General features: G+C 46.7%; 1 protein-coding gene across 1 annotated transcript in view; it reads right to left on the bottom strand.

The window, feature by feature from the left end:
- Positions 1–17,402, bottom strand: part of MYO7B (myosin VIIB) — a 97,419-nt gene extending 80,017 nt beyond the window's left edge. Inside the window, exon 1 of the mRNA XM_069576870.1 lies at positions 17,203–17,402. Coding sequence (XP_069432971.1) covers positions 17,203–17,361 — 159 coding nt within the window. The 5' untranslated portion in view covers positions 17,362–17,402. The remainder of the gene's footprint in view (positions 1–17,202) is intronic.
- Positions 17,403–20,610: the final 3,208 nt, after the last annotated feature.

Genomic DNA, 20,610 nt, shown 5'->3' on the forward strand with positions numbered 1-20,610 from the left:
ATGACCTGTACCTCCCCCAAGACTTTAGAAATGCTTGGGGATCCTTGAGTGGGCTCTAGTCAGCTCTTTCTTCCAAAAAAAAAAAAAAATCCTTCCAATTTCAAGGCTCCCTCCCACTAATCACTCTGCAGAACTCCTTGATCTGCATCACTGAAAAAAGAGGGAAATCAGTGGGGATCCCGGCGGAGGAGGGAGCAGCACGCTGAGTTCCGCAGCGGTGCGCGGAGCCGAGCGACCCGGGCTGCCCCTCCGGCTGGAGGGGCCCGGCACCTCCGGCTCCCCGACGCTCTCGCTGCCGCCGCGGTCCTCCGCCGGGCCAAGCGCCCCGGGTAGCGCGCTTGGGGTGCGGCGCCCACCCGGCGGCTCCCGCCGCCTGTCCCGCCGCCGGCATGCTGCGCCAGCTGCTGCTCGCCGAGAAAGTTTTAAAAAAAAAAGAGAGAGAGAGAAATCACCCTAAGCTTCCAGCTCTGTTCAATCCCTGCCTTTTCCTATACCTGTGGGCACCTAAGAGATGCCCAGGGGAGGGGCCGCTGACAGCTCCACGCTAACCCTTCCAGCCCTGCCCTCTTTTGCCTCCTCCATCAGGGCTTTTGCTTAATCGATTATTGTGGTGATGAAAATATGCCCAACAAAGTATTCTTTGACTGTACTCCCTTCCAAAGATGGACTCATTCGTTCTCCCTACCATGGGTGTGGACTTAGGGACTTCCTTATAACAAACAGAATAAGATGGGAGTGATAGATATAGCTTCCAAGACTTGGGGCTTCCTCCTTGTTTTCTCTAAGATTGCTCGGCCTGGGGAAACTTGCTGCCATGTCATGAGGACACTCAAGCAGCCCCACGGAGGCCTCTAGTTAACAGCCAGTGATGTTGGAAGCAGATCTTTCAGCCCTGATCAAGGCTTCAGATGACCAGAGCTCCTGCCAGTGTCCCGACTGTAACCTTGTGGAGTGTTGAACTGTCCACTCCCCCTCTCAAATTCATAAGTTGAAGTCCTAACTGCAGCACCTCAAATGGGCCTGTATTTGAAGATAAGGCCTTTAAAGAGGTGGTCGAATTAAACTGAAGTTGTTAGGGTGGGGCGCAATCCAATGTGACTGATATCCTTGTAAGAAGTAAAACAGATACCAGAGCTGTGTGTGCAAAGGGATGATCATATGAGGACAGAGGGTAACTGTCTGCAACCAAGGAGAGGGGCATTGGGAAAAACCAACCCTGCCAGCATCTTTGATCTGGGACTTCTAGTTCCAGAACTGTGAGGACAGAAATATCTGCTGCTTAAGCTGCCTAGTCGGTGGCGTTTTGTTATGGTGACCCTAGAAAATGAATACAAATCTCATAAGGGGCTGCCCTGAAGGCTCGACAGCTAAGGCTCTGAGCTGTCAGTGCAGTGGGCCTGGGTTTATCCCTGGTGAGAGAGCTAGATCCCACATGTGGCAACTCAAAAAAACAGATCTTTCATGCCGCGAATAAGACCCAGTGCAGCCAACAGCAAAAACGAACCAACCAACCAAACAAAAACCTCATGAGGGTTCCTGGCTCAGAACCACCCATCTAAGCCGCTCTTGGATTTCAGAAATTGGTGGGAAGATAAATATTTGTCATTTTAAGCTGCAAAATCTTGGAGTAATTTGTTATGCAGCAGTAGACAACTAACACAATCACCCCTCTCTCTCTCATCTTCATTCATTCTTTCTCTCCTGACTTTTCCTTCCTACATAAAGATGCAAGTTTTGTCTATCTTTTTTTTTTTTTTTTAGGGACAAAGGTGGAGTTTGTTTTTATTATAAAAGAAAAAAAACTCGGGAATCTTAACCAAGGAAGGGAATGTTTTGTACTCAGGGAATAGATACCAGAATACAAAATTACAAGTGTTTGGACTCTAGACCTGTTCCCATCTCCTCCAAGAGTAGAGATGGGAAGGAGACAGCTGAAGCAAACAAGCAATTCTATGAAGCAAACAAGCAATTCTGTAAAGCAAAACGTAGAAATGTTGATGTATGGCCAAACCAATACAGTACTGTAAAGTAAAATAAAGTAAAATAATAATAATAATAATAATAAAGTGACAAAAAGCTTTAAAAAAAGAAACCCTATAAATTTAATTAAAATCTAAACTTCTGTTTTGCTTTAAAATTTTTTAATGTATCAAAAAGCCTGCTTTAGTGATGTGATAATTCCACCAGAAAATAACTCCATTACCCCCTTGTCAGTAACATTTTCAAGTTGAAGTTTTGATTATCTTAAAATGAATTTTCTTGGCCTCCTGACCCCTCCAGATACTGCCTTCCTCTTGTTTCTACTCCACAGCTGAACTGCCTGAAACAGTTGCGCTGTCTCCGCCCTCTCGCCCTTCACACCTTCCCAAGCCTTGGGCTGCATGTGGATACCCGCCGACACTGCTCCGACCCCCCAGGGACAACGCTGCCCACGTCAGTGCCAGGACTCTTCCCGCCGTGCCCTGCTCCCTGAGCTTGCCGCGTGACTTCTGCAGGACCGCACCTCCCTGTCTTTCCTTGTGTTCTGGGGTTGCCCTCAATCTCCTTCCAGGGCTCCGTCCCTCACTTTGATCTCTTGGCGTCTGAAGGAGATGCTGATGCTTTCAGTCTGCCTGACATGGTTTCCTCTATTTTCTTTCGGGGAAATTCTCCTCCCTTTGCCCAAAATGTTTCTGATAGGGACCGTGAATCATAGTGCCTCAGAGAAGAGGTGTGATGCAAGCAAGGGCCAGTCACAGGCTTTCCCTGGAATGTTCTGAATCGGAACTGGGGACTAATTTTCTCCAGTCACGAAGTTTTGAAATATGATTCCAGAACTGCGGGACCATGATCCTTGTGTCCCAAAAATAGCTGATCAGTTCAGTTCAGTCGCTCAGTCGTGTCCGACTCTTTGCGACCCCATGAATCGCAGCACACCAGGCCTCCCTGTCCATCACCAACTCCCGGAGTTCACTCAGACTCGTGTTCATCGAGTCAGTCATGCCATCCAGCCATCTCATCCTCTGTCATCCCCTTCTTCTCCTGCCCCCAATCCCTCCCAACATCAAAGTCTTTTCCAATGATATGCCAAAGCCTTTGACTGTGTGGATCACACCAAACTGTGGAAAATTCTGAAAGAGATGGGAATACCAGACCACCTGACCTGACTGTTGAGAAATCTGTATGCAGGCCAGGAAGCAACAATTAGAACTGGACATGGAACAACAGACTGGTTCCAAATAGGAAAAGGAGTACGTCAAGGCTGTATATTGTCACCCTGCTTATTTAACTTATATGCAGAGTACATCATGAGAAACGCTGGGCTGGAAGAAGCACAAGCTGGAATCAAGCTTGCCAGGAGAAATATCAATAACCTCAGATATGCAGATGACGCCACCCTTATGGCAGAAAGTGAAGAAGAACTAAAAAGCCTCTTGACGAAAGTGAAAGAGGAGAGTGAAAAAGTGGGCTTAAAGCTCAACATTCAGAAAACGAAGAACATGGCATCCGGTCCCATCACTTCATGGGAAATAGATGGGGAAACAGTGGAAACAAGTGTCAGACTTTATTTTTTGGGGGCTCCAAAATCACTGCATATGATGGGAGAGAATAAAGCTGGCAGGCCAAGAGGGAATGACACAAAGAGAGAAATCTTGTCTTTGCGTGTTTGCAGTTTGTTGTTTGAGTGAAGCCATCTGGACTCTGTCATTGAAATCCAAGAATTCTATCAAACTGGTGGTCCTTATTCTGTTCTCTTTCAGTCTGCCCACTCCCCTTGTGCGTGCCCACCCTTTTCCGTGTGCCCACCCTTTTCCCAGGGCCACTGACAGGATCAAAGCACTTGGCTGCATTCAATGTCTCTAACCCTCATCTCTATCTGGAACTTTCGATCCACCAAGACTCTAATCCCTGGGCATCTCCAGCAGATAGGCCATGGGCACAACAAACTCAGCATGAATACACATCTCCTCTGTCTTCCAGCTGCTCTTTCCCCTTCATTTTTCATCTCAGTAAATGAAACTATCAATTGTTGAAGAAAACATTTGTGTCATCCTATAATCCTCATATCCGAATGATTGCTTAGATCCAAAGATTTCACCTTTTAAAAGCGTGAGGCTTCCAACTATATGTTGTCTACAAGAAACTCACTATAAATGTAAAGACCCAGATAGACTGATGAGAAATAGAGAAAAATATACCATGTTAAAACAAATCAAAAGTTGGAGTAGCTATACTTAATTAAAACAGTGTGGACTTCAGGGCAAGAACAATTATGAGGAATATAAACAGGAATAACATAATAATAAAGTGGCCAACTCCCAAAGAAGATATAACATTACTTAACATGTATGTGCCTAATAACAGGGAATCATAATACATGTGGCAAAGACTGGTAAACCTACAAGGAGAAAAAGGTAAATCCAATATTATAGTTGGAGACTTCAACATGCTTTTATCAGTTATTAATGTATTTGGCAGACATAAAATCAGCAAGGACATAGTTGAAATGAATAAGATTATTAGTCAACTGGATCTAATTAACATTTATAGAATACTTCCTCTAATGAAAACAGAATATACCTTCTTCTCAAGTTCACATGGAACATTCACCACGATAGAACACCTTCTGGATCATAAAAACTCCTGAGCAAATTTTTTAAATAAAACCCATACAATGTCTGCTCTTAGACCACAAAGAAATTAAACTATAAATCAAAATAGCTGGAAAATCCCCCAATATTTTGAGATTAAGAAACATAAATAATACAAGTCAAAGTCTCATGAAAAATTCTTAAAGTGTTTTCAATTAAATGAAAATGAAGACACAACTTATATATGCAGTGAGAACTTGCTTAGAAGAAAACTTATAATGCTGAAAGACTATATTAAAAAAGATGAGCATCCAAACCAAGATAGCAGAGTAAACTCACCTTCCCCTATGAACACACCCAAAATACATCCATGTGTGGAAAAGTTCTCACAGAAAACTAACTGGAGACTAGCAGAAAGACTCCTGTATGACCAAGACTCTCAGAAAGATATACACAGAACTGGGTAGGAAGATAAGAGAAGCGATCAGGCTGGAATCTGTGCCCCCAGGAGGGGACTCAGAGGAGAACAGGTTACACAGGCAGAGACCCTCCCCGGAAAGGAAGCAGTCTGAGGCCCTCACTGTGTTCCCCAGCCTTGAGTACAGCACAGGGAAGACGAGCCCCCTTGGCTTCTTGGCAGCTCAGTGGGACTAACAGGAGGGCTGTGGGAAGACTGGACCCTGCTTGTGAAGAGCACACGACCCTCGCCTGCTCCCAAAGTGGACAGGAGAGGGCAGACTGAGATCACACAGTCAGCTGACGTGCTTCCCAGGACCACTCCAGAGCACGCCCTGGCCTGAGCAGAGTGCGTGCGCTAGCCCTGCTCCCCTCACGTCACAGCTCCACACGGGAGGGAGGGCTGCCCTAACCAAGGGAAAGGCTTGGCCGGGAGACTCTGGCAGCTCAGTGCTAAGCGGCTTCCTAGCAGGGAGGGGCCGTCCTCACTGGTGATTGCACAGGTGTTACACAAGAGCCAGGCCAGGGCTCTGCCTGTGGCCGTATCACCATACTCCGTGCCCAGCCTTTGTTGAATGCCCACACCAGCTCTCGCTCCAGCGCTGTTCACTTCTGGGGCTGAAGGCGCTGGCGCGGGTAAAGGGAGCACACACACACTGAAAGGGGACTAAGCCAGCTCACACCCGACACACAAGGCTTCTGTTCCAGCAACTTGTTACCTAACCTCACCCTCAATAAGGCAGTATTAGCCACTGGGCAAAGCGGAAGACCCACTTCACACCTGGCTGTAGCCCTGTCCCCCCTTTCTCCAGCCCCACCTAGCACCGCGGTGATAGCTGCCAGCACACCCTGAGGAAAAACGGCATTTGTGTTCACATCGAATCCATATCTCACAGCAAAGCCACTGGGCATAGGCAGTGTGCAGGGACACTCTCCCATAAGAACACCGCTTCAGGACCACCATGTGCAACAGTTTCACCCAGACTCGTAGGGACAGAGAAAGACAGTTAAAATGAGAAGAGAGAGGAAGACAATTTATTGAAAGGGCAAGAGGAAACCCCTAAAAAAATACAACTAATGAAACAGAAATAAACAATTTACTCTATAAATAATTCAAAGCATTGATAATAAGACTGCTAAGTGAATTAGGGAAAAGAATAGACGAACACAGGGAGAATTTTAACAAAGAACTAGGAAATATAAAAAGGAACCAGTCAGAGCTGAAGAATACAATACCTCAAATGAAAAGCACACTAGAAGGAATGAGCAACAGACTAGGTGATAGAGAAAATGCGTAAGTGATGTGGAAGGTAGAATGATGAAAATCACCCGTAAAAAGAAAAGCAAATTGAAAAAACTGAAACAGAGTAAGCGATCTTTGGGGTAACATCAAGTATACCAATATCAACATCACAGGGGTCCCAGGAGACAAGATAAAGAAGAAATTCAAAAAAAGCATTTTATAAAATTATGACTAAAAACTTCCCAAGCCTGAAGCAGTAAACAGATATCCAGGTACAAGAAGCATAGAGTCCCAAACAAGATAAACAGAACAAACTCACATCAAGATTTATCATAACTGAAGTGGCAAAAGTTAAAGAAAAAGAGAGAATTCTAGAGACAACAGGAGAAAAAACAAAGAGTTATATACAAGGGAAACCCCAGAAGACTATCAACTGATTTTTCTGCAGAAGCTTTACCTGCCAAAAAGAAATGACATGATATATTTAAAATGTTGAAAGGGAAAAAAACATGAAATCAAGATACTGTATCCACCAAGATTATCATTTATCATTTAAAATTGAAGGAGAGGTGAAAAGCTTTTCAGATAAAAAAAAACTAAAACAAGTTCATCAATACTAAACTAACCATAAAAGAAATACTAAAGAGTCTTTTCAAAGAAAGGGAGAAAGTTATAAGAAGAAGGAAGTACCTATAAGAAAGAAAAAAATCCCACTAGCAAAGACAGACATATAGTAAAGGTTGAGTATCAACCATTTAAATAAGTTATTATGAAGATTAAAAGACAAAAAAAGGATAAAACCGAGTATAACTATAATAATCAGTAAAGGTATAAACATGAAGATGTAAAATATGACACCAAAAATACAAACTGGGTGTGGGGCGAGAATTTTTAAGCATAGATTTTTTACCATAAGGTAGTCAAAATGTAAAGATTTCCAGTTATAAGATAAATAACTCTGGGGATATAAATGTACAGCATGGTAACTACAGTCAACAACCCTATATTGTATATTTGAAAACTCTTAGAGAGTAGATCTTAAACATTCTTATCACAAGAAAAATCTTTTGTAACTATGTGAGTGATTGATTTTAATTAAACCTGTGGTACTCATTTTTTAAAAAAGAGTAGATCTTTTAGAATGTGCTTGAAATTAAAGGGCTACCTGTTTATAACAGATACAGTTATAGGTCGACATACATGAGCCGTACGGTAACCACAAATCAAAAGCCTACCATAGATACTCAGAAGCAAGAGAGAAAGAACAGAAGCATACCAATCAATAACATCATCAAACTACAAGGGAAGAAACTAAAGGGGAAAAAAAAGAAGACTAGGGAAAGACTACAAAATCAACTGGAAAATAAACAGTAAAATGGCAATGCTCCAATCAAAAGGCATATGGTGGCTGATTGGGTTCTAAACCAGACTCATCTATATGATATCTGCAAGAGAATCACTTCAGAGATTAACACACACAGAGACTGAAAGTGAGGGTGTGGGAAAAGATATTGGTGTAGATGTAAATGAAAGACAGTGGGAATAGCAATACTCATCTAAGAAGAAAGACACTTTAAAACAATGTCTGTAACAAACGACAAAGAAGATCATTATATAACGGTAAAGGGATAAATTTAAGGAGAGGATATTACATCCGTTAACATGCATGTACCCAACACAGAAGCACGTAGAAATGTAAAGCAAGTATTAACAGGCATAAAAGGAGAAACTGAGAGCGATACAGTAATGGTTGTTGTTCAGTCACTCAGTAATGTCCGACTCTTTGCAACCCCATGGACTGTAGCATGCCAGGCTTCCCTGTCCTTCACAATCTCCCAGAGCTTGCTTAAACTCACATCCACTGAGCTGGTGATGCCGTCCAACCAACTCATCCTCTGTCATCCCCTTCTCCTGCCTTCAATCTTGCCCAGCATCAGGGTCTTTTCCAATGAGTCAGTTCTTCGCATCCAGTGGCCAAAGTACTGGAGCTTCAGCTTCAGCATCAGTCCTTCCAGTGAATATTCAGGACTGATTTCCTTTAGGATTGACTGGTTTGATCTTGCAGTCCAAGGGACTCTGAAGAGTCTTCTCCAACACGACAGTTCAAAAGCATCAGTTCTTTAGAGCTCAGCTTTATGTTCCAACTCTCACATACATGACTACTGGAAAACCCATAGCTTTGACTATATGGATCTTTGTTGGCAAAGTAATGTCTCTGCTTTTTAATATGCTATCTAGGTTGGTCATAACTTTTCTTCCAAAGAGCAAGCGTCTTTTAATTTCATGGCTGCAGTCACCACCTGCAGTTATTTTGGAGCCCCCCAAAAATAAAGTCTGTCACTGCTTCCACTGTTTCCCCATCTATTTCCCATGAAGTGATGGGACCAGATGCCATGATCTTCATTTTCTGAATGTGAGTCTTAAGCCAACTTTTCACTCTCCTCTTTCACTTTCATCAAGAGGCTCTTTAGTTCTTTGCTCTCTGCCATAAGGGTGATATCATCTGCATATCTGAGGTTATTGATATTTCTCCCGGCAATCTTGATTCCATCTTGGGCTTCATCCAGTTCAGCGTTTCTCATGATGTACTCTGCATATAAGTTAAATAAGCAGGGTGACAATATATCGCACTGACGTACTCCTTTTCCTACTTGGAACCAGTCTGTTGTTCCATGTCCCATTCTAACTGTTGCTTCCTGACCTGCATACAGATTTCTCAAGAGGTAGGTCAGGTGGTCTGGTATTCCCATCTCTTTCAGAATTGTCCACAGTTTGTTGTGGTCCACACCATCAAAGGCTTTAGCATAGTCAGTGAAGCAGAAGTAGATATTTTTCTGGAACTCTTGCTTTTTCAATGATCCAGCAGATGTTGACAATTTGATCCCTGGTTCCTCTGCCTTTTCTAAAACCAGCTTGAATATCTGGAAGTTCAGAGTTCAAGTACTGTTGAAGCCTGGCTTGGAGAATTTTGAGCATTACTTTACTAGCATGTGAGATGAGTGCCATTGTGCGGTAGTTTGAGCATTCTTTGGCATTGCCTTTCTTTGGGATTGGAATGAAAACTGACCTTTTCCAGTCCTGTGGCCACTGCTAAGTTTTCCAAATTTGCTGGCATATTAAGTGCAGCACTTTCACAACATCATCCTTTAGGATTTAAAATAGCTCAACTAGAATTCCATCACCTCCACTAGTTTTGTTCACAGTGATGCTTCTTAAGGCCCACTTGACTTCACGTTCCAGGATGTCTGGCTCTAGGTTAGTGATCGCACCATCATGATTATCTGGGTCATGATCTTTTTTGCATAGTTCTTCAGTGTATTCTTGCCACCTCTTCTTCAATATCTTTTGCTTCTGTTAGGTCCACACCATTTCTGTCCTTTATCGAGCCTATCTTTGCATGAAATGTTCCCTTGGTATCTCTAATTTTCTTGAAGAGATCTCTAGTCTTTCCCGCTCTATTGTTTTCCTCTATTTCTTTGCGTTGATTGCTGAGGAAGGCTTTCTTATCTCTCCTTGCTCTTGTTTGGAACTCTGCATTCAAATAGGTATATCTTTCCTTTTCTCCTCTGCCTTTTGCTTCTCTTCTATTCATAGCTATTTGAAAGGCCGCCTTAGACAACCATTTTGCCTTTCTGCATTTCTTTTCCTTGGGAATGGGCTTGATCCCTGCCTCTTGTAAAATGTCACAAACCTCATTCCATTGTTCTTCAGGCACTCTGTCTATCAGATTTTATCCCTTGAATATATTTGTCACTTTCACTGTATAATCATAAGGGGTTTGATTTAGGTCATATCTGAATGGTCTGTAATGGTCTTCAATTTGAGTCTGAATTTGGCAATAAGGAGTTCATGATCTGAGCCACAGTCAGCTCCTGGTCTTATTTTTGCTCACTGTATAGAATTTCTACATCTTTGACTGCAAAGAATATAATCAGTCTGATTTTGGTGTTGACCATCTGGTGATGTCCATGTGTAGAGTCATATCTTGTGTTGTTGGAAGAGGGTGTTTGCTATAACCAGTGCATTCTCTTGGCAAAACTCTATTAGTCTTTGCCTTGCTTCATTCTGCATTCCAAGGCCAAATCTGCCTGTTACTCCAGGTATTTCTTGACTCCCTACTTTTGCATTCCAGTCCCCTATAATGAAAAGGACAGCTTTTTGGGGTGTTAGTTCTAAAAGGTCTTGTAGGTCTTCATAGAACCGTTCAACTTCAGCTTCTTCAGCATTACTGGTCAGGGCATAGACTTGAAATACTGTGATACTTAATGGTTTGCCTTGGAAATGAACAGAGATCATTCTGTCATTTTTGAGATTGCATCCAACATTGCTTTTGTTGACTATAATGGCTACTCCATTTCTTCTAAGGGATTCTTGCCCACAGTAGTAGATATAATGGTCATCTGAGTTAAACTCACCCATTCCAGTCCATTTCAGTTCACTGATTCCTAAAATTTCGATGTTCACGTTGCCATCTCCTGTTTGACCACGTCCAATTTGCCTTAATTCATGGACCTGACATTCCAGGTTCCTATTGCTCTTTACAGCATCAGACTTTACTTCTATTACCAGTCACATCCACAGCTGGGTGTTGTTTTGCTTTGGCTCCGTCTCTTCATTCTTTATGGAGTTATCTCTCCGCTCATCTCCAGTAGTATATTGGGCACCTACTGACCTGGGGAGTTCCTCTTTCAGTGTCCTATCTTTTTGCCTTTTTGTACTGTTCATGGAGCTCTCAAGACAAGAATACTGAAGTGGTCTGCCATTCCCTTCTCCAGTGGACCACATTTTGTCAGAACTCTCCACCATGACCCGTCCATCTTGGGTGACCCTACACGGCATGGCTCATAGTTTCACTGAGTTAGACAAGGTTGTGGTCCGTGTGATCAGATTGGTTAGTTTGCTGTGATTGTGGTTTTCAGTCTATCTGCCCTCTGATGGAAACGGGTAAGAGGCTACGGAAGCTTCCTGATGGGAGAGACTGACTGAGTCAAGTACCGGGTCTCTGTACTTGATCGGAAATGAGTTAGGAACACATATACAAGCACACGTGTACTCACACACAGACACACACATCTCACATGCAGCAGCTCTTTCTGTATCATCACTTACTTCTGCATTTTGTGTCATTATATGTGTTTCTCCCACATTTGTGAGATACTTAGGAGCAAAACCTTGCCTTGTTCATTCCATAAAGAATTCACAAAAGGTTTGCTGAATGATGGATGGAGGGATGGATGGATGGGTAGATGTATGGATAAATGTGTGGGTGAGTGGATGGATGGATGAAGAGATGGATGGAAGGATGGATGGACGGGTGAATGGATGTATGGATAGATGTGTGAGTGGGTGGGTGGATGGATGAATGGGTGGATGGATGGATGGATGGATAGATGTGTGAGTGGGTGGGTGGATGGATGAATGGGTGGATGGATGGATGGATGGGTAGGTGAGTGGGTGGGTGGATGAATAGCTACCAGGAGGATGGAAGCAGCCTGGCACCCATCCCAAAAGGCAGGTAAGGGGTTGCCTATGAGGTGATGCCCAGGAGTATTTGCAAGTCCCTGCCCTTTTGAAGTGAGATGTTTCTTTCTTAGCTCAGGCCCCCTTGTCCTGCTCTGAGGCTGGTCAATATGAGAATGTGGGGATCAGTGTCCGGCACTGGACCCAGAGTCTGCCTAATCTTAACAATCAGAATGGGGATGACTATAACTTGAGGGTAGAAGGATAAGCTGCTGGTTCCCAAAGACCTCCTCAGAGCTTTTGGAAGCCTAAAGCCACACCGCTCACATGCATTTCTGGGGCATCACTGAAGTGGAGTGTATGTAGTGGGAGTGGTAAGAAATGCTAAAAGGTGAGTGGGAAGGTAGATCTGGGGAGAAAATCAAAGTGCTGCAGGGACCAGAAAGGACCAGAGACTGTGTGCTAGGTGGTGTGGGTGGCATATTTCAGGAGATTGGGGTCTAAAAGGCAAAACCCAAATGGAGACTCTGGTCTGTGAGCTGCCAGTCCAGAAGGAGCCCTCTCCTGGAGGACTAAAAGGCATTTCCCAAGGCAGGGATGTGAGCATTTGGGGGCAGAAAGGATTGGGTAACAGAATGAGAACCCTGGAAGGTATGCTATGCCACCAGCTAACTGCCTATTCTCCACTCCGCCCCGCCAACCCCGAGCCTAAGGTCCCTAGCATGGAATCCATCACTCCAAGAAAAACAGAGCCTGCATGGGCTGGTGAAAGCAGAAAGGGCCACTGCTCTGGAAGTCAGAACCATCCAGTAGGTGATAAGGAATCTGTCCTGGACCACCCTGTCCAGACGTCAGGAAAGTCAAACATTGGCAGTTTCATATAGTTCCATCTACATACATATTGATATGTGGCTATGTAATAAAAGCTAGCTATATTTTATACAATTATGCCATTTTTTGCCGTGGACTTCCCAGGTGGCTCAGTAGTAGAGTCCACCTGCAATGCAGGAGACGCAGGCAGCTTGGGTTCAGTCCCTGGGTGGGGAAGATCCCCTGGAGGAGGAAATGGCCACCCACTCCAGTATCCTTGCCTGGAGAATCCCATGGACAGAGGAGCCTGGCGGGCTACAGTCCATGGCGTCGCAAAGAGTCAGACACGGCTGAGCATGAGCACAAGACTGCCATTTTTGTTTTAAAATATAAGATGTATTTTGGGGAGATACATCCTTTTTAGAGGTAATTATGTTAAGCCATTGACAGTGGTTTTTCCTGGAAGGGGAATCGGGATAAGGAGCAGAGAGAGATGGGCTTTTCCATATCCAGAGATCGCTTTTATTATTTATTTCACTGTTCACAGGATTGTCCACGGGCCTGAGATCAGTTCCACCCCTTTCCCACAGTGATGACTACCTGCAAAGATCAGCCACCAAGCTCAATGACAGAGGGGCATGGAGGAGCTGATGGCAGGACACCAGGAATACCTGTGACCGGCCACCCAGGAGGTGTACGGAGGTGCCCCGACCTGGAGATACGATACTCCTGGGTCCTTGTTAGGGCCCTTTCTCTTCTGCGCAGGTGGCCCGGGGTGAGGATATAAAGTTTCAGGCCTCTTTCCCATCTTCCTCTAGTGGGCACAGGGGCTGGCCACCCCCACTGCCAAAGCCCTTGCAGTGTGAGACAATGCAGGAACTGGCTCTCCCAGGGCCTGGGTCCTGTGCCCTCCCAGGAAGTCAGAGATGGCAGGCTGACTCTGGTGAAGAGTCGCTCCCAGGGGAATCTCTCTTCCCAGCAGGGCTCTGCTCCCACTCTTGAGGGCCAATGCACTTGTGGGGAACTCGCCAAGCCTGCCAGTCCTCTGCAAAGTCATGAGTAAGTGAATTAAACCACGTTTATCCCATCCCTTCTCACACACAGGTGCTTTCTGGTTCCCTGCAGGCATAGGTGAAGTCCCTGCCTCTCCAGCCTCATCTCCAGCCCACTCTTCAGATCTGGCTTGAGTCCCCTTGCAGATAGTTAAGGGCTTTGGGAAGGTCATGTACATACTGCTATATTTAAAATGGCTAACCAACAAAAACCTATCATATAGCACAAGGAACTCTGCTCAAAGTGCCAGTTATGTGCCTGTCTGGCAGGTAGTCTGGATGGTAGGGAGGTTTGGGGGGTGAATGGATACATGTATATGTATGACTGAGTCCCTTCACTGTTTGCCTGAAACTATCACACTATTGTTAATCGACTATACCCCAAAACAAAATATTTTTGGTGTTAAAATAAAAATAATATTAAAAAAATAAGAGAGTCCCCTTGCAGCCTCCCTGACGCTGTTCTCAGCCACCCTACCTATTATCTGTCCCTCTCTGGTCCCAGAAGACCCTGGCCAGCCCTCAGGAAGGGCATTCACCACCCTGAACTGAAACCCATCATTTATACCTGTCCAGAGAACATTTATTTTCTTGAGATTCACTTTGGCAAGGTGCTGTCAGCCTGCCTGGAGAGATCTTAGCAGGGATGGCCCTTGAGAAGCCCTCCTGAATTTACTTTTTTTTTTTTTTTTCGCCCATAGCATTTCCTTATTTGATATCCCCTTCCTGGTATCCCATCAGTGCTTCTTCTCAGAAATGGTCTTGTTCTTAATTTCAGGACGTTATTATTCTTGTCACTGCTTGTATTTTATTTTTGATCATCTGCCGGAAAGCCCAGAATACATTTGGTAGCTTTGTCTAGCAAATAGATGGGAACTTTTTATGAAACTTTTTCCAGCTGCATCATATTTACCTTAATTTTCCTTCATCTTGGTTTCTCATTTCAATTTTGATTCCTCTGTATTACAGGTATCTCTGTAAGCTATCTCAAAAGGCTCTTGTTTACCTTTAGAATAAGGCAGGAGATGGATGAGAGAGAAGCTGACAGATACATCCACATGTACGTGCCAGTACCCCTCTGTGCCATGGCCCCTCTCTGTAGCCCCTCAGCACTCCATCCCTGGCCCCCAAAACAGTAGAGGCTCATAATATACTTACTTAGAGTTTTTAAATAGTAGTTCATTAGTTTAATCTGTATAGTAATGCTGCAAGGTAAGAGATATGGTTCCATCTGACAGTTGAAGAAACTGAGGCTTCAGGTACCACCCTTGGTCAGTGGCCGAGTCAGGATTTAAACCCATGCTTGTTTGCTCTGTTTGTTTATTACACATCACCTCTCTGCCAAGTCTGACATGCTCTGCTCTCTAGACCTGTGAGGTCCAATCTGGTGACCACCAGCCACCTGTGGTGCAGTGGTAAAGAATCTGTCTGCCATTGCAGGAGATGCAAGAGACACGGGTTCTACCCCTAGGTTGAGAAGATCCCCTAGTATAGGAAATGGCAACCCACTCCAGTCTTCTTGCCTGGAGAATCTCATGGACAGAGGAGCCTGGCTGGTACAGTGCATGGGGTTGCAAAGAGTCAGACACTTTGAGCACAGCACAGCACACAGCCACATATGGCCATGGAAATTTAAATTAGTCTTAGTTAAAATTAAAAATTCCTCCTGCATGCTGGCTGCACTTTCAGGGCTCTGTAGCCCCGTGTGGCCAACGGCTACTGTATTAGTACTGAAGAGAATGCATTCTCAGCACGGAAAGAGCATTTCCTGCCGCCTCCTTACACCTGCACTAGGGTCCTGCCAGGAGCCAGCAGTGCCCAGGCTGGACTTGTACTTTCTTTCCTCTGCATCTTTAGGGTGTTCTTTTCTCAGCCTGGGCATCCTAGCCCTCCAGCAGCAGCATCAAGCCATCCTTGCCTTCGCAGCCTGCTTCAATCCCTCCCCTTCCCCACCCGTCCTCGGCCCCAGACACCTCCACCTCTGACTCCCTGATGCCTGAGGTCTGTGCCCCAATGTGGGTGACTTTTCTTTGGCACAGCCTCACCTCACTCACCCAGCAGTGCAGAAAGGAGGTGCACGCTGCTTGATTGATTGAGGGGGAAGACAAGAGAGTGTAACATGAAAATCGACTAGAAAACGTGACTTTGTCGCAACCTCTATTTCTGCCGCTCATGACCCCACCCCCCCATACAGCTCGCTGCCCAGGGCCCCCTCTCCTCCAGGCCGTAGGTGGGGGCAGGGGCCTGAGAAACTGTGAGCAGGTCCAACCTGTGCCCTCACGGTGCTCATATCCAGTGGCTTTGGGCGAAGGATTTTACCCTCCTTCATCTCAATGTCCTCTATTGTGAAAAACGTCCTGTAATTCCTGCCGTTCTTCCCTGGAGGGCTTGTCACGGGGACTGAGAATGTAGAAGCCAGGGCCTTCATATGACATGAAAAGCATGAATGTAGCTGGGAAACTGGGAAATGTTCACCGCTGCCTGCTGTGTCACCCTTACATCGAGCTGTAACTCCCACCCCCAGCCGTTCTGAAGTGGGGGTGCAGCCAGGCCCAAGGCCCACCGGACAGCTCCCCTGGGAGAAGGCAGCAGGGCCAGCGCTCAGCTCCCAGTGGGTTCAGAGAGACAGGGGCGCCACTGAACTGAGTGGCTCTAAACAAAGGTTCCCTAGGGGCTTGTGCCCCAGGCTGATAGCTGCACACAGAGTTTTGGTTTTCTTCTAAATAAAACCCTGAATGGAATTCAGGTTGGAACAACGTTTGAGTCCAGAGTTAAAGAGTGGAGACTGAGGGGAAGGCCTGGCTGTGGGGTTAGGAGGCTCAGGATGGGCCCCACCCCAGCCTGTGTCTGTGTCAGATTCCCTCCCGGGAGAAGTGGGGACGGTGCTCAGCACCCTGACAGCTCGAGGGAGAGCCGGGGAGTGTTCCTCCTCTCAGAATGCCATCCCGCCACAGCCCAGCACCCCAGCCAGGTGAGGCTTTGAGGCCTGGCAGGCAGGGTCCTGCCTCACTCTGGGGCCCAAGCTGTTCAGAGGTGACGAACACGCTCGTCCACAATTGTCCAAGAAGGTAGGTGGTAACTCAGGTCAGCCCGGGCCTGGGTGTCAAGTCCCCCTTTGCTTCTTCCTGTGGGCACTTCATCTCTCATGGACCTCAGTGTCCTCGTCCACGAAACAGAGGCAATAACACCCCAAGTGCGGGGAAACGGAGCATATGACACGGCTGACGTGGCCAGGTGCCCGGGCCTCGGGGCCGAGGCTTCACACCTCCTGAGCCCCCCCTGAGGCCCCCCTTCTGGGGGAAGGCGGCCCCGCACTGCCGCCCCCTCTGCTCTTGCGCCTGCCTTCCTGGAGCAGAGGCCCAGCACACCCCCTCCTCCTGCTCGGGCCCCAGCAGCCCTGCGGCTGCTGGGATGGCTCTCTGGGCTGGAGTTCCAGGCTCCTGAAAGGGCTCTCGCGCTCCCACCTCATCATCTTGTTTCCTGCAGTGCTTTCCCAAGGCTGTGACTCCCAACCCACCCCTGCCCAAAGACCCTCCTCCCACCCTCCCAGCTGGCAGAACATAGGCTCGGGGCAACCAGCCCACAGAGAAGGCCTCGGAAGTGCCCTTACCTTGTCAGGGTAGGGGTCTTGTAGTTTGCCTTCCCAGGCAGTCTGAAAGGAGCCGGGCAGAAGGCAGTGCCAGGGCTCTGGGTGTGTCGGAGCGCACGAAAGGGTAGGAAGAGGCGGAAGGGCCCCAAGAGGAAATGGCCGAGTCCTCTGGGCCCACATAATTTATGACAGGACTTTGTCCTTGAGCTCCAGGCACACCCACTCCCACAGGGCTCCTGCGGCCCCAGCTAGCAGAGCCTCGGAGCAGTCCAATCTTTAACCCTGGCCTCTTGGTCAGAGAGTCTCCATGGGCCACGAGAGCTTGATTCTGTGCACCTGTTGCTACAACCAGCCAAATCCCCTGGTGCCTAGCCATCCAGGGAGCTGAGCATCTTTCCAGGGATCACGGGAACTCCAAGGCTGCTTATGCAGGAGTTCTACTCCCAAACCCCCTGTCTTAGTTGGGAGCACAGACAGGAGAGGCCAGGGAGCCTTGCACCAGAGCTAAAGGCCACTGGGGCACCTAGATTCCCAGTACAGTCCCTGGGAGCAGAGGGGGCTGACTGGGGCTGGGACTTGAATAAAGGGGGATTTTTGTGATGAGGCAAATACAGATCCTTCAGAAGGAAAGAGCATGCAGCAGTGCGCCCTGGGAGAGGCCAGGTTGGAGGGGACAGGCAGTCCCTGGAAGCGACGGTGAGGTCTTTGAAGGTGGATGAAAAATAAGTCCACGGGAGATGCCTGCTGACTGCAACACTTTGCCTGGGCAAGGAGAGGCCTTGGGGGTACTCCTCAGCGACCCAGCAGGAGCCCATCGGGTTCCCTCCCTTTTCCCAGGACTTGGCAGGCAGAGGTGTGGGAACTAGCTGTCATATTTATTTGTTTATTTGGCTGCACTCAATCTTAGCTGTGGCACGTGGGATCCTTAGTTACAGCATGTGGGGTTTTTCGTTCTGGCATGCTAACTCTCAGTTGCGGTATATGGGATCCCTTGACCAGGGATGGAATCCGGGCCCCCTGCATTGGGAGCGCTGAGTCTTAGCCACTGGACCACCAACGAAGTCCCTATCATCTTCTAAACAAGACTGAGGCCACAGCAGGGTGACAACCCTGACCTTGAGCCTCTTTGAGAGATGGGAGCCAAGTGCTGGTGGAAGGGAAAAGGATAAAGCTGAAGAGCCATGGGGGAGAGATCACGTGGCCCTGGAGAGAGGCAGCGGCCACTGCCGTCTGAGCTTTCTGTGGGCCCTGCTGCGGGCTCCGCAGAAGCCCAGCTTCCTGCTGCTACACACTCCATTGTTGAGACAGCTGGAAGGAGTTTCTGCTCCTCGCGACCAACCAGCCCAGGACAAAGTCTCAGTCTCTCAGTCGTGTCTGACGCTTTGCAGCCCCATGGGCTGAGGCATGCCAGGCTTCCCTGTTCTTCACCATCTTCTAGAGCTTGCTCAAACCCGTGTCCATTGAGTCGGTGACGCCAGAGGTAGGAAAGTGAACTGGGAGGTGACTTAGAAAGGGCCATTTGGAGGAAGCACGGGCTCTGAGGCATCTAGTCAACTTCCTACCCACTCCCCAAAAGTGCTGTGCTCAAGTTCTATCCGGCTCCAGATAGCTTCCTGGCCCCTAAAACCTCATCCAGTTTCTGGGTCAACACTTGCTTTGGGATGGTTTCACATGGCAGGTGGCTTTTCTGGTTTAGATAGAAAGGAAACATTTCACTCCCACAGGATGGGTTCTGCTAATCCTGGCAGCTCCTGGAAATGATGAGCCCCCTATTTTGAGGCTCCTGAGACCAGACTGGGTCCTGTGTGGCCCTCATTCCACTGTCCTCTTCCAAAAAAATAGTGGGACAGAATATTTGTGTAGAACAAAATGATTCAGAAGACTTTTTTATTCCAGAGCCTGTCTTAAAATTTGATAGAAACACATTTTGGATACTTACAGACTTGTCTCCTGCTTTTTTAAAAAATAGTTTGACATTAAATCATAAGTATTTTCTTACACTATAGCAAATATTAACCATAAGTCTTCAAGTCAGCATGGTCAAAGGCAAATATCGTATGATACCGCTTATATGTGGAATCTAAAAAATGGTACAAATGAACCTATTTACAAAACAGAAATAGAGTCACAGATTCAGAAAACAAACAGTTATTAAGGGACAAATGAAAGTCAAAGTGTTAGTCGCTCAGTAGTCGCTCTTTGTGACCCCGTGGACTGTAGCCCGCAAGGCTCCTCTGTCCATGGGCTTCTCCAGGAGAGAATACTGGAGTGCGTTGTCATCCCCTTCTGCAAAGGATCTTCCCAGCCCAGGGATCAAACCCAGGTCTCCTGCACTGCAGGCAGATTGTTTACTGCCTGAGCCCCCAGGCAAAGAGAGGGGGCGTTAAGTTGGGAGATTGGAATTGACGGACTCCATGGGTGCTAAGTCGCTTCAGTCATGTTCAACTCTTTTCGACCCTATGGTCTGTAGCGTGCCAGGCTCCCCTGTCCACGGGATTTCCCAGGCAAAAATACCAGAGTGCGTGGCCATTTCTGTCTCCAGGGGAACTTCCCCACCCAAGGATCACACTCACATCTCCTGCGTTGGCAGGTGGATTTTTTACCACTGAGCCACCTGGGAAGCCCCACTTTGCTGTATAGAAGAAACAATTTCAACATTGTAAATTAACTATACTCCAATAAAAATTGATTTTTAAAAAAGGCAGCATGGTCCACGCTACAAGCGCTCCATCATTTGTGTAGCCATCATCCCTGGATGGACGTGGGGTGGCAGTCAGTCCATCACCACCACCCGCAACACTGCAGTGTACAAACCTGTGCTCGCAGCTGTGTGTGCAATATGTCATTACAAGGAAATTCCAAAAGGGAACTTACTGAAAAAAGGGACCTGAATGCTTAGTCACTAACCTTTCTCAAGCAGCACATCAAGTTGTCCCTCCCAGCAGACAGTGTCCAGGAAACTTCAAGGACCTGGCCTGACTGCTGTGTCAGTTGGTAGAGCCCAAAGGGAACTCCTGAGGGGCAGTCCTCTGAGAGCCTCGGGTTTTCTGTTGCTGAGGGTACCCCAAGTCCTGGGAATCAAGGAAAGAGTCTGGGAACTCAGCCTGCCGCAGCCAACCTAAGACCTCTTATCAGTCACACATGTGGCCAGACTTGACTGTCCCACAGCCTAATGTTACTTCCACAGTTCTCAAGATGCAGAGTCTGCTAACCTTTAAAAATATGTTTCTGACTTGAACCAAAAGGCCTCCGTGAGACAACCTGTGTTCCATTCCATTCTGTCCAAAGGTCAAGCCCACTGTACTATTTGCAGAGCAGCTAAAAGAGAGCACAGTGAGCATTGCCTTTTTTTTTTTTTAATAAACTCTTTATTTTGTATTGGGGCACAGCTGATTAACAATCTTGTAATAGTTTTAGGTGAACAGTGAA

This window comes from Ovis canadensis, chromosome 2 (genome assembly GCF_042477335.2).
Source record: "Ovis canadensis isolate MfBH-ARS-UI-01 breed Bighorn chromosome 2, ARS-UI_OviCan_v2, whole genome shotgun sequence".
In the NCBI taxonomy this organism is placed as follows: Eukaryota; Metazoa; Chordata; class Mammalia; order Artiodactyla; family Bovidae; genus Ovis; species Ovis canadensis.